The following is a 14715-nucleotide window of genomic DNA, read 5'->3' as shown; positions in this document are numbered from 1 at the left end:
TATGCATGTAAAACACAAAGTACGCTGGACTTGTAAATTGCATATAAGTGTTGAGCTTTGTGAGGCTTGAATTCTATAAGGGTTGGGTTTATTTTGTCTTTCAAGAGAATTCTATGAATTTATTTGTGCTCATGTCTGTTGGTTTCCTTGTAGATGGTTTGCGGGTGATACGTGTGCAAGTGCCTCAAGTTTCTCCTACAAGATGTGTTCCACAAATCCAGCAAATTGGGTCACCTTCGATGATGAGCCGCTCTTCCAGGCGCCTCAGAAATCGGTGGATAATCAAAGTAGTTGTAAAGCAAATGGCCTTAAACTCAATCTGCCTGGTGTGCATGAGTCTTCAAGTAGGTCATCTTCTACAAGCAGCACACCACTCTCGTCTCCTGTAGTTGACTTCTACCTAAGTCCTGGACCCCCCAGCAACTCTCCACTTACTACACCTACCAGAGAATACCCAGGAAGTTCATGCATCCCTAAGTCTGGGATTCACATCCTTTATCCCATCCCTGAATGGCCATCAAACGTTAACCTTCCTCCATCACCCAGGATTTGCTCTTCCCTAACCTCACAGAAACTGAGCAGCCTTCCTTTGAGCACCTCACCTCATGATCATCCAGTGAAGACTTTGGTCTCCAATACAACAGACGAAGGAGGCCCGAAGCTGCCAGGAAGCTGTGAGGAGTTAGGGGAGTTGTCGTCGGCACCGGAGCACTTCCCGTACTTCCAGAGCGACTGTGCTTTTTCCAGTCCTTTTTGGAAGGAAGGATGCTCTCTCAGCACGTCACCAGCTAATGTTAGCACGCACAGGAAGGACAAAGCGCTTGATAGGAGCATCTGTCATCCTAAAGACAAGGAAACTTGCCATGACCAGAAAAGCCTTAACCAGGGCTCCTTCAGCTACATCTGTGAGAGGCTCGAACACCTGCAAGCTGATAATTGCGATACTGCAGGAAACCTGCCCATCTCCAGCACTCAGGCATGGCACAAGCATTGCCCCTCCATCCCACACAGCCTCTTCAGGAGCCAGAAAACAGATGGGTGGCCGTTCATGCTGAGGATTCCTGAAAAGAAGAACATGATGTCATCTCGGCAATGGGGCCCTATCTACCTTAGTGTCCTACCCGGAGGGGTATTACAGATGTATTATGAAAAGGGCCTGGAGAAACCTTTCAAGGAATTCCAGCTGCAGCCACACTGTAAGCTGTCCGAACCCAAATTAGAGAGCTATAACGTCTCAGGAAAAATCCATACAGTGAAGATTGAGTGTGTGTCTTACACAGAGAAGAGGAGGTATCATCCCAAAGTAGAGGTGATCCATGAGCCAGAGGTTGAGCAGATGTTGAAGCTGGGCACCACGGATTATAATGACTTCACTGATTTCCTCGTAACGGTGGAGGAAGAGCTTATGAAACTTCCTACCATTTCCAGGCAAAAGAGGAATTATGAAGAGCAAGAGATGACTGTGGAAATAGTGGATAACTTCTGGGGGAAAGTCACTAAGGCAGAAGGAAAACTCATAGAAAGTGCTGTCATCACGCACATTTACTGCTTGTGTTTTGTAAACGGAAGTGCTGACTGCTTCCTAACCCTGAATGACCTGGAGCTCCAGAAGAGGGACGAGCGTTACTTTGACAAGGAGAAGAAATGGATTGAAATTCTTGATTGCCATTTCCATAACTGTGTTAAAGCACAGGAATTTGAGCAATCACGAATTATTAAGTTTGCCCCCCCGGATGCCTGTCGGCTGGAACTGATGCGTTTCAGGACACGGTATAATGGGCAAGACCTTCCCTTTTCGGTGAAGGCTGCAGTAGTGGTGCAGGGGGCGTACGTTGAACTTCAGGCTTTTATAAACATGTCTTCAACTGCTCTGGTCCCAACACGTTTACCTGCTGTGAAATACTGTGAAAACGTTATGATCCGCTTCCCTGTTCCCACGCAGTGGGTCAAAGCACTTTGGACCATGAACCTCCAAAGGCAGAAGTCCCTAAAAGCGAAAATGAATAGGAGAGCATGCCTTGGTGCTTTACATGAGGTTGAATCTGATCCTGTAATACAAGTCTCAGTTGGAACAGCAAAATACGAGAGTGCCTACAGGGCAGTTGTGTGGAAGATTGACAGGCTTCCAGATAAAAACTCAAGTAAATAATTTGGGGATATAAAATGATGGGTTTGGGTGCACCTCTTCGCCTTCCATCAGCCTCCATAGTGTAGGTTGGTTGTTATCAGTGTGGTGGTATTGTATTGTTAGAAGAAGAGTAATCTTTTAGGACAAAGAGAATATAACCTTATTTATTTTTTCCTAACTTATTTGATGGAAGGAGTTCTATTATTGTCAGTAATCATAAGCGCGCAGTATCAGGGAAGTGGATCTGAGCATTCTGAGCCAGCCTCAAGTCTGTAGTAAGAAAGAGGGAAAGATTTATGCAATAGCAAAATGATCTGCCCACCAAGTATCACACAGTTAATAGAGAAGGTGCTGTTGTAACTTTTGGGTCTTGGCTTTCCTATCATCACTTAAGAAACGGTAGGTATGATGCATAACTAGAAGGCAGGGTGGCCAAACTTGCTGTAGGAAGTTGACTGTGCTTTTGCAAAGGCAAAAAAGGTGTCTATTACCTCTTTTACGGGCTTGGATCTTGAGACTGTATGTTCATGGCAATAACCGCACTGACAAAAAATGCCTCCCACTTCATTCCTCTTTCTCTCTGGTGGTGGTAGCTCGCTAAAAACTTTATGGAAAAGAAAAATATTTGCATAGTTTAAAAAAATATTTACGTGGTTTTAAAATACCAGTTTTTAATCATGTTACCAGATTAACAGCCCTGTATAGTACTCTTCTAGCATACAAATTCTTGAGGAATACAGTATTCTGCTTCTAGTGCTGTAGAGTGATTTTGACCCTCTGCTTAGATATGCATTATGTGTATTTGAGGCTTTGGGTAAGGTGTCTATTGAATCATTTTGCCTAAAATACTGGTAAAATCTGTACTTTTGAGAAGAGGGTAAGTGTGTAATATTAATAAATGGGTTGGCCTGGACTAACTACCTCTTTAAAATATCTAGAAAAGTTTTACTTTCTTAAGTCCTAGTTTCAGTGGTGCTAGTACTGAGCTGACATAATGCACTCCCAGGTTCTGACAGCTAGATGTGTGTTGGTGAGAGTTAACAATCAAAGCTATTAAAAAAAACCCACTAAAGGCAAAAAAGTCCTCCCAAGGATATTTCTATTCCTGATTTTGAGCTACATTTAATCTGACCTGTTGTGTAGGTAATGGAGATTTTATGTTTTTACAGTTTGATGTTTGAATTCGGATAGGTATTTCAGTGGCAGTAGTAGCAGATTGACAGAAAAACTGAGGCAGAAGCAAATGAAGCGGGGATTAGCCTGAGCCTATATGTAAACTAAATCTGATTTTGGTGTTAAAACAGCATTTGAAAGCATCCTATAGCGACATGCTAATGCGGCAGTTTTAAGAGTATGAGTTATTGCATGGCTAGTGGCTGACAAGAGCTAGTATTTTTGCTGATGACGTTGTACAGCAGGTCCCTTTTGTGTGCAGACTATGTTGTGCTTTGGCAATGAAGTCTCTCAAGCCTTGAGCAATTGCGCCTTTAGATTTCCACAGATGAGGAACAGCACAAGTACCACTGTGGTCAGATTCAGAAATGATGATGTGTTAATGCCATCTCTATTTTTCCTCTTCTGCTTTGGAAGAAGCTGTGGTCAGCTTGGACCTGTGACTAATGCCATATAGTTCCTCCCAAATTGGCCGAGCCCTCCCTTCTACATGCAGCTTGTTCCCTGGATATCTCATGCTCCGCTCAGAATGGATGCTGGTGGCTGCCAAGTAATGGGCAGCAGGAGAGCAGGGGAGTTGCAGTGCCATCTCTATTTTTCCTCTTCTGCTTTGGAAGAAGCTGTGGTCAGCTTGGACCTGTGACTAATGCCATATAGTTCCTCCCAAATTGGCCGAGCCCTCCCTTCTACATGCAGCTTGTTCCCTGGATATCTCATGCTCCGCTCAGAATGGATGCTGGTGGCTGCCAAGTAATGGGCAGCAGGAGAGCAGGGGAGTTGCAGCATTGGCAGTTGGGCTACCACACGGCAAGGAGCCCAGCCACAACTAATGGTGGGGGGAAGAAGATTCTTCAGGTCTTCAAAATCTGTAGATATGGGTGTGTTGCACTCAAGGCTTCAAGGATTTGCACCATGCTGCTGTGATCCATGTGTTTTCCCAAGGCTTATGGGACTGACTGTTTGGGTAGCTTTTAATATTCTTTGCTATTTAATGTAGGTTTGCTTCTGCAAAATCAAGTCAGCAATTTAGTCAGGCAATTTTAAAGAAGATTATAAGTCTTCCAAAGACTTTAATTCCCTGCAGTTTGTTCACCTTAAGATTTGATGTGCACAATTAACTTCAGATTTATATATTATTTGAACGTAAGAACTGATTTTTGTGGCATTTTAAAGCTTTACATTATTTTCTAGCAGTAGCTTAAGCTTTTGACATTTGAAAAATTCCTCTGGCTGAGCTCTGCAAAATCATTTGTATCCTTGAAATGGTCATGCCTTTGAAACAACATTTTGGTAGTAATACTGCCCGGTCACATTTTAAACCTTTCTATCAAGTTTTCTGTATGCAGTTAAGAGTTTAAAAATAGAGTTGGCCCAGGGCATGCCAAAAATCTGGAGGCACTCAAACTAATAGAAATATGTAAACTTTAATCATGCGTTTACTGCAGGGAGAAAAATATGCCAAGGCTTTTGCTTTCAAAAAGCCTTTGTCCAAGGCTGCTTAAAAAAAAAAGAAGGAAGGGAAAAGCCTTCAGTTATACTGTGACTCCATTTATAGATACCGAAATATGTTATTATCCACTTGGTTCTACTCAAGTGCAAGCGAAGTTGATGTGAGCTGTGAGATAACCCGGGTTTTTAAAAGCTGCCTGTGCTTATTCAGGTATTTAAAAGGAGAATTTGGAGCCAGTGTTAGCATTAGTAAATACAAAATTTAGAAGCCATAGACTTTGAAGGATTGAGCCAAGGAAGTATTTGCAAATTGAGTCTATGTTTGTGAAATCGGGGCATCGCATAAGGAAATGTAGATCATATTATGATTTCAGCACAGTCCTTCCACTGGAGAAACTGTACGCACCTGAGTTGCCCAGGGAGCTGGGGAGAAACTAGACTTGGGAATGCTGTGTTTTAATCTCTTACTGTGTATATTTGTGCCCAGTGATGTTACCTGCTAGGACACCTCCATCCTGGGCCATTGTGTAAAGCAACAGTTCCTCAGATGATTATTTCTCCTCTTCCTCTGCATCATGGAGCCACACTGAGGAAGCAGTGATTAAGCAACACACAAATGGAGCCAGGGGAACTTGTGGCTGCTGGCAGCCCTCCTGCTGCCTTTTAGCATCTGAGCATGGACACCAGTGTGTGGGGTGATGTGGGTCCCACCAACCTTCAGCTGCTGCTTTCCTTAGTTTCTTAACTGCCTAAGTGGAAACACCAGGCCATGACTTTGTCAGATGGGCTCCATCCCTGCCCAGCCACCTCTGGTACCAGTACCATTGCAAGCTGCTCCTTGGTGGTGGTACCTTCCTCCTCCCCTATTTCCTATGCATTTCTCCCAGCAGGTTGGATAAATGCATCCATTTAGAAATAGCTGCAGGAGTCGTTAACTCGTAACAATCCTCATGTAAATCTGTTCCTGGTCGTTGCTGATGTTCTCATGTTCAAAATAAGACTTTTAGAATTGGACCGGTTTTGGCAAAAATAGAATTACTACTTAACTAAAATACCCAGCACATTTTTTAGGTCTAAACTGCTTGGCTTTATGAGCCTTTCTCAGGTCAAGGTTACTTGAATGCTCCTCTAAAAGGGGAAGTAAGGGATAAATAGTGTGAGTAGATGCAGCGAAGTTAGATTATTAATGTTTTGTGAAGTGCTGTATGAATGCTAAATGACAATTTGAATCTAGTTTCATAGTTTTACTGGTCTTTTGTTTGTTTTGGCTTTCTTGTTGGTATTCTTCAGAGGATAAGAGCAAGAATTTGGAACATTTTTAGGAAACGAGCCAGATTTTCAGATGTAAACCAGGAAAGACTTGGGCCTGTCAATTCTCAAGACACCTAAATCACAGAGCTTTTGTCTCCTAAGTTAGCTAGTAAAAGTTCACCTCTTTCCAAATTATCTGGTTGCCTTTTAGGAGTGATTTTAACTTCATCGGTCCAGGTAGTCATGTCCCCATGATGCCTGATGGGACATTGCATCTGAATGTGCCATCTCAGCTTGGTGTATGGACTTACACTGTGCCTTCTCCAAGGCACTTGTCTTCCCACACCACTACCTTCTCTCTGTTTCTGGCCAACATCTTGCTTTTTCAGCATTACAGTTTCTTTTGCAAACGGATCTTGTACATGCAGCCTCTATTTCTTCTTCCAACTTCAGTGTAATAGGCCTCGAAAACAATAGTTCCATGGAGCAAAGATGACAAGGACTTACCAGCTTTGGGTGAAAACTAAGGCAACGCTCACATTCTTCCAACATGTTGGTCAACCACTTTGTTGGCTGACAGCTGATGGGAAGAAGTTGCCCCATGCTCCTAGCATGGCCCAGCGGTGGGCAGAACTCTGCAGCGAAGTGGTGAGTACCTTCTTCTGACACTGATGTTGGTACAGGAGATGAATGGGCTGGGGGAAACCCTGTGTTCTGGGAGTAGGCAAAAAGGTCCAGTGGAGGCCACTCCAGAGGACCTAGGGCAGTAACCTTACCCAGACCCCAAAACTATCGTCTCTGCCTTTGCAGGTTACCACCTAGGGGAAAGGAAGGACCTCGGAATTCATCAGATCCCACCACTGAGACCACCTCATTGGTGTCAGTTAGCTGGAATATAAACCCATATATTTTTTAAGGGCTGTATGGTACTGAATCAGAACTGTGCCGTGTCTCACAGAGGAACCGTTAGCAGCAGACCAGGAGGAACAGCTCATTTATGCCTGGGCTCAAGTGGACATCTATCATCCAGCATTTACCAGGAAAATTCCAAGCAGTGGTTATTTCTGGATTCCCCTTCTCAGAAGACAATTTTCAGACAATTCCCATTGCTACTAGTTTCTTCATAGGCCTCCCTGTCACAACTGGAAGATGCTGAGTTTGATCGCCAAAAGCCCTTAGATATACACCATTTTCCTTCTACATGAATGGACTCCAAACAAGATGTTGCTGCTCTTTAACAAACCCTTTCACCTCAGATCCTTGTTCAGCTATTGCTCCAGAGGCAGAGAGTGACACTTTCCTGGCCAAGGAATGATGTGCCACCTAAGGTTGTAACCCCTGCTATTTTCTGCAGGACGTTTCACTTGTGGCTGATGTTGTGCAGTCCACCCATCCCAACCTAACAAACAGAACAAAGACCAGGTCGAGTATGTGTGTTGCCATGCTGCATCCTGGCACCACCACAAATGAGTGGAGCAGGTACTGGGAGCCAAGAGGAGCACAGCTCAGGCAGGTTGTGGTGCCACAGATGGGATGAGATCTCACAGTTTGGCTCTGGAACGTGGTGCTTCCTATGGCCTCCTTCACAGGTTCACACAGCTGTTGCTGGGATGATGGCAGATTCAAGGATGGAGAGGCCCACCTCAACGGAGGCTTGTTCCACCATGTCCAGGCAGTCTGGAAGAGGGACTGTGGACTAAGAGAGTGTTAGTGCAGGATAAAAGGGCTTGGAAAAAGGAAGAGACAACCAGCAGCAGATTGTGGACAAGGATCACATCAGAGCTGTATACAGAGCTGCCTGTCACTGTGTTCATGAGCGATGAAGCGCCATCTCCTCCTCACACACATTTAGTGCTCCAGCGTCATTCTCAAGGGCTTGGCAAGTGGTTTCTGACTTTGTTCTCTCCTCTGTTTCAATAATAAAGTCCCTAATGTTACAGTTTTACCCGTCTCTGTGTATTGTCTTCTTGTCCTGAGACTTCAGCCACATGCTGTGTGCCCCTGGCATTGCACTCCTCTGACTAAGACCTTTACAGGCTTGCAAACTTGTGTGTTAGTGTGTTGATGGACCCTGTAGTGTGCTTAGAGATGTGAGTAATGTCTCGCACATGCTGGGAGCGCTGATTTAGCACAAATCACAGTCAGTACCTCCTGCTCCACCTCCGTACCAGCCTTGCTGTCTAGCTGCGTGGGGGACTCGGAGCCTCAGGCACAACTGAACTAAGCAGTAGGCTGTTACATAAAAAGGAGGTGATGGTGCTGCTCCTTTTGGTCATGGGCCATGTTTTGGGTGGTGGTTGTCATTTTTCAAGTGTATGAGGGTTGTAAAGCATTATGCCTTGACTGGTGCGGCCAGTGGGATGCAAGTCAGCAAGGAGGGGCAAAGTTCTTCCATCTCTCCAGCCTCTGTCTGTCTGGGTTTGGTCATGCCCATTAATGGGCATCTACTTCTTCCCACTCACCTTAAAGTTGTACTGGACATATTTAGTCATAGAATCATAGAATGACAGAATGGTTTAGGTTGGAGGGGAACTTAAAGCTCATCCAGTTCCAACCCCCTGCCACGGGCAGGGACACCTTCCACTAGAGCAGGTTGCTCCAAGCCCCTGTGTCCAACCTGGCCTTGAACACTGCCAGGGATGGGGCAGCCACAGCTTCTCTGGGCACCCTGTGCCAGCACCTCAGCACCCTCACAGGGAAGAGCTCATTCTCAAAACTCGGGACCTAACGCCTTTCATAGATCTGCCCTTGCATTCATGAATGCAAGTTATAGTACCTCTTCCTTCAATTTCTGGAACCAATTCCTTACGAGCATGTATTAGAGCCGTGCTTTGATAGAGAGAAGCAGCTAGTCCCATGTCGGGAGTGATTCCTGGGCCTCAGTGTGATACATGTTTCTTTAGGAGACTTCATGGCCAGTGTTTTTCATGGTGCAGGATTCTAGGTGGTGTGTGTAGATATTTTCTGAACTCCAGTCCAGGCTTTCTGTGAATATTACAAGTAGTTATGTAAAGAAGCAACATTTAGGATAAGGATTGAATGTGATGTACTGCTGGAAGCAAGCCTTTGGGGCATGCTTGTAAATCAGCCTCGTACAGAGTCCAGTTGCTGAAGGACTGCACTTGAGCAGTGACATGCCCCTTGTCTGCAGTGGTGGCTGTAAATGCTGCTGTGTTTCTGTGTGCATGCCTTTGGGGTCAACTGAGCAGAGACAGGAACACTTGCAGTCAGCAGACAGCTTTTCAAGCTACCGATTATTGTTGTTATTATTAAACACGGAAGAAAGAAGGGGGAGAAAAAGAATTGGAGGCCTCCCCATCTGAAGTCTAAGGGCTGATAATCCAAAGGACGCATCCTATTCCTTTCTCTCCATCCCTCACCTTTTCTTCCAGGCAGTCAAGTGTTAACTGTGCTGTTGAGTATAACAGCAAGGAAGAGGGAGGGAATTATTAATTATACTAATTATATACTTAGTCAGAAGGAAACCAAAATGTTAAATGTTTTAGTGAATATGACTAAGACAGATTAAGACAAATTTTGTGCTCTTTAAGCCTTGATTTTTGGGGACCCATTGACTTTATGCTGGACTTGGATTGAAATCTGGAGGATGGTTCATTGAATTAGACTTTGTCCTGGTGAAGTCGAAGACATGTGACAGAACTCTGCCCACCAAATCACTCAAATGTCAGTGATCTCCTAAAATCAGAAGTGGTTTGGGCAGGCTGTGAGGCAGGTTGCAGGGAAAACCTGCACAGACCCAGCCCAAGGCTCCCAGGAACAACGGAGAGGTAGCTTTCTACATTTAGTTTTGCCTTATGAAATGCCACAAGCCTGTGAATGTGGAGTGTCACAGCGATTTTTCCCATGGGATGGATATAGCTCAGTGTATGATAACTCCATCTTCAGTATTTCCTTCATTCTGATGTGAAAGTGATTCCTGTCACTGGAGAAAGACAGCGCATAAAGAATGGAACTTTGAGATGCTGCTCAGTGTAATGGATGAAAACCAAATCTACACCGCCAGGCTTGCCTTTGACAAAATACAGCCAATCCTTTCTGTGCTTGTTTTTTTCCTGCCTGCAGCCAAATGGTAGTCAGTTGTCTGTGCTGACGCTTAAAATCCTGGAGAGGAGGAGAAATGGCGAATTACTACGTTTTGCCCTGAAGAATTTGGACAAGCAGCTGCAATACAAAGGATTCTTTTCATTATACTGTACTGTACTGCTTTCATGCACACAGCGAGCCCGCTGACCTCAGCTTCTTTGGAAAGTAGGTTTTTCCCCTTGGTGTTCCTGTGTGCCAGGAGAAATGCTTTCCCTTAACCACTGCCACATAGAAGAAACGCTACAGCAAGTGATCCCTAGGATCTGAGGCTGGATTAGAGTAATTTAGAATATACATGGGCAATCCTCCATGACTCTCCATTATAATATGACAGTTACTTTAGTAATACTTTTCTTTGGAAGAAATGGGGTATGTTCTTTTCCCAAGCTAGAAAAGGAGTCCAGGTAGCCCTCATCCTGGCAGCCGGGATCTGTCTTCTTTGAGCAGCACTTTGAGCAGCACCTTTCTCTGCCTGCCACAGACATACTGTAATAAATGATGTTACACAAGATAGCTGTAGTTCTTTAAATAAACACTCCAGTACAATTCCTATAGCAGAGAGCTCTGGAAAGTGTGGTTGTTGGACACAGGGCAGCATCTCAGCCTTGGCTAAGCTGGGGCCTTCCAGGTTTTATTTTTCTATGAGAGTAAGACGTGTATTTTTAAGGGAAAACTGAGATTTTTCCCTAATTTAGCAACCAATCCCTGAGGTTTATAATTCTGTTCTTTCAATCCAAAATTGGAAGGGTCTGGTAAATCTTGTATCATTTAATTTGTAAAACAGCAGTGATTGTGAAAAGTGTGCTGAAGCAGACAAACAATGAGGAAGGGGCCATCTTATTCCCAAGTAGCAAAAGATTATAGACAGAATAATCTTGTATCATAACGATAGCTCTGCATTAAATAGAGCTGTGCTCTCTTGCTAGGAGATTAATCTTGCACTATAAGCAAAGAAAAGATAATTAACTGATGGTTTGGGTATTTTTTTCTTTCCCAAGGTTTAGATCATCCACACAGCCTGTCTTACAAATTGGAACTGGGATCAGACCAGGAAATACCCTCTGACTGGTATCCATTTGCTACTGTCGAGTTCGTCGTTCATGATACCTGTGCCTCAGGAACAGAAGTCAAGTCACTGGGCATAGAGAGCGATCTGCAGCCCCAGAAACACGTGGTTCAGAAGGCTTTCTACAATTGCCAGGTATTTTCAGGGCTATGTTTTCAGTCCTTCCCTCCTCTTCTTCCTCCCCACTTCCCCATACAGTATTTGCAAAGTGAATGTGCTTTGCATTTTAAACAAACCTCGTGTGTATTTGTGATAATGATTTTGAGCAAAAGAATCATTAAAAACTAATTCCTTGTCTGATCAAAGATGATGCTGAAAAACAGAACAGCAAACACAGCGTGGTTTTTCCTCAGCTGAGCTATTTTTAGGAATAGCGGTTTTGAAATCTGTTTGGTCTGGAAATGTTTTGATTCTGTGTCAAAGCTTTTCTTCATGCTGTTGCTGCAGTTCACACTTCCAGTACCCAATTACTTGCTAATTTTCTGTGGGTGTTGTTTTTGTTTTTTAACTACAGGTTGAAATTGAAAAGAAGTGGATTAGGCTTGATGGAGAAGATCCAGATAAGGCTGGCAACTGCCTCATGCAGTAAAAGAGGACAGGAGGCACCATCCTAGGATGTTCGTAGGCATCCATTTACATAGGAAATCCTATTGTTAGAGGAAGCGCAGTGACCTAGTTTAGGATAAACGTGGTCATTTTTTCCTTTCTGCTTTTGGGTTTGATTCTGCAAATCAGTACTTGTTTGACTGGTCTGTGTTCAAGTAGACTTCCTGTCATGGGAATACTGGTATGAGTAAGGTCTCTCTTTAAAGAGTTGCAGGATGTGAGCACTTAACTGACTGATTCTAATATATTATTTTCCTGTTTGGTGTCTGTGACTTGGGAATGATCTCATACTCTATATTGAAACCTAATGGCACTACTCAAAGAGTACATGTCACTTGGACGTATAATATTCAGCAGTAAAACCTGCCAGAGTGCTTATGTGCAGACCAGAATCTGTGTAAGGTCCAGCAGGACCAATTACATTTTTTAGTGGTGTCTGAAAAGTGAAGTCCCCATGTTTCTGCTGCCCTCAATATATGTGAACAGAACAAGTTGTAATATTACTCTTGACATGAGCCTCAAATAATGAGTTGGAAACCGGGTGATTTCATTGGTAAAATGGGAAAAGTTCGTCCGCAATAATATTCTTCATTTTTCTGTGGCTGTGATTGTTTCCTCCCCAGCACTTTATGGCTTCACTCAAAGTAATCTCTTGGGCAAAAAACCATATGGCAGATTGAAATTTGTGTTCAGGCATTAAACAAATCTTTTTCACTACTACAGCAAGTGAGACAAGGGGTGTATCCCCAGCAAGAGCGCATCAGTCCAGGCCCATTTCATTTGATGAAGCTTTGAGTATTCATTTGATGAAGCTTTGAGAATTTACTCCAGAGGAGGGTTTTCCCACAAACTGAAGTGATGGCTGGTTGCTGCCATTTGCTCTGGGTCTCCTTTAGGATGCAAGTTCCAGAGGCTGGTTTGGAAACTGCAGGAGCTGTTGCTTTGAGTAACTTTTAAGACAGTCTTTTCCCTGCTGTGACACTTCAGCAGGCAGCTTGAGCTACTAATCCCATGTCAATGTGTTAACTGTGTTTTCAACAAACTACTGGCATTGAGGGAACGGTTTTAATGCTTCCCCTCAGCCGTTCTGCCCTGTGGCCATGCTGCCCTGTGTCATTTTCTGCAGGCTGTAATTCCAGGTTGGAAAAAATCTGATAAATTTAAAAAATGCCCCTGATATACCTCTTTTTTTCTGTATTTTTCCTAAAATTATCCTTCCTTCAAACTGAAATTAGTGGAGAAGAAAAACATAGTAATGCACTAAATCTTACTTTATATTTTATACAGCTTGTAACTGTTCATATGAACACTGTGTAAAAATACAGATCAGTGTGATTCCCCAAAAGTAGAAATATGTGGGATATGCACTGAGGAAAATTACCAATCTGAGGAAACAGAAGGCCATAATATGAACCTAGTTCATCACAATAAACTTTTCCCCCCTATTTGGAAACTGGGAATGAAATGGCTAATAAATTCTATAGTACATCCAGAGGGCAGGTTTTTTATGGGTATTGCATTGGCAAAGCCCCAAATAGACTATTATGGTATTTTGACTTCTCTATATATTCCTTTTTATTATCAGATTATATTATTATAAATCTAAGCAAGCATTTGAGGGTAATAGTGATCCGAGTATGTCTCAGCTGTCACATCCTCCATCGCATTTTGACTTGAGAAGCCATTAGCACCTTCAAGTCATGTTTGGTTTCTTTTATTCATGTTTAATTTTTGGTTTATATACTTCTCAGCTGAACTGAGGGACACAGTGGGTGCCAGGGCAAAGTGCTTGTTCATAGCATCACAGCAGAACTCTGCAGAGCACTGTAGTTCATGGTTATACTAGAACTACAATATGTGTTAACCTCTTTGCTTGGTAAGGTGGAGGAAGCAAAATACATGTTACTGACACCTGCACTAACCTTAGTCTGAGGCTGACTTGTTTTGATTGGTATTGAGTAAATCTGCTAGCAGTGGTTGTTGCCCAAAGCCTGTCTTGCCCAGCTGGCCCCTATTTTCCTGTTTTTAAAAAGGAGGGACATGCAGGCTGGTCTGGGACTCTTTCACCTTGGATTCACCATTTGCAGCATTCATTCTATGGGCATTTAGTACCGGGTGGTGTTACGGATCTTGCAGAAGCAACAGCTACTTTTTTTCTGTCAGGTGTCTGCTATATCTGCATGGTCTGGGGTGGAAGGGACCTTAAAGCTCGTCTAGTTCCAACCCCCTGCCATGGGCAGTGACACCTTCCACTAGACACCTTCCACTAGATCATTTAGTGTTTGGAAGCCCAGATAGCGTTGACCCCTTAAAATACAAGCTATTGTTTTGAATGGCCTACGTGATGAAAAGCTACACTAAGAGTCATCTTTCCTGCTAAGTGTGTGTATTATATCTGGTATAGTGCAAATGATCATTCAGCCTTTTTGGCATAAAAAGGTCAAGCTACAGCTTTATCTCTATTGCAGACTCTTGGATTTCTGTTTGAAGCCTGCAAGACTCACCATTTACTTTAATTGGATTGGATCAGGATCACAGGGAAGTCATTCCACAGAAATACTGCCACACTGAAGTAAAGTTGCTCTGTTTAATATATGGCTTTCAGTTTAAACCTGACAATTAGTGCAGCCTGAGGCTAAGTAATTACTCTGCTCAGTCTCAAGGTGATGTTTGTATGCGTTGCTGTCAGAATATTTAAAAATAGGCTGCAGTTTCATGAAAGAAAGTTATGGTTGTCTGACATCTCCCTCCATCCCCCATCAAATTCTGACTTCCTGTGCTATTGCAACATGCCAAAGCAGAAATACCCTAGCTTCCCTGCCTTCTGTGTTGTCTGATGTCCTAGAGTATAACCTACTGGACAAATATTCTCCATGTTTAAGACTCATTTGCTAACATTTTCTATGAACACCAGAGCAGGTGACAGTAAATGTACTGG

The 14715-nt window shown here is 43.4% G+C and overlaps 1 protein-coding gene across 1 annotated transcript; it reads left to right on the top strand.

Moving 5' to 3' along the window:
- Positions 1 to 202: 202 nt before the first annotated feature.
- Positions 203 to 11844, top strand: STON1 (stonin 1). Its single transcript, XM_010011697.1, has 3 exons — positions 203 to 2141; positions 11104 to 11306; positions 11686 to 11844. The coding sequence occupies exons 1-3, from the start codon at positions 203 to 205 to the stop codon at positions 11758 to 11760; spliced, it is 2217 nt and encodes a 738-aa protein (XP_010009999.1). The 3' UTR covers positions 11761 to 11844.
- Positions 11845 to 14715: the final 2871 nt, after the last annotated feature.

The sequence above is a fragment of the Nestor notabilis genome, unplaced genomic scaffold (assembly GCF_000696875.1).
Source record: "Nestor notabilis isolate BGI_N333 unplaced genomic scaffold, ASM69687v1 scaffold5910, whole genome shotgun sequence".
Taxonomy (NCBI): domain Eukaryota; kingdom Metazoa; phylum Chordata; class Aves; order Psittaciformes; family Psittacidae; genus Nestor; species Nestor notabilis.
The sequence above is the reverse complement of the archived record's forward strand: the minus strand, read 5'-3'. Positions and strand labels throughout refer to the sequence as shown.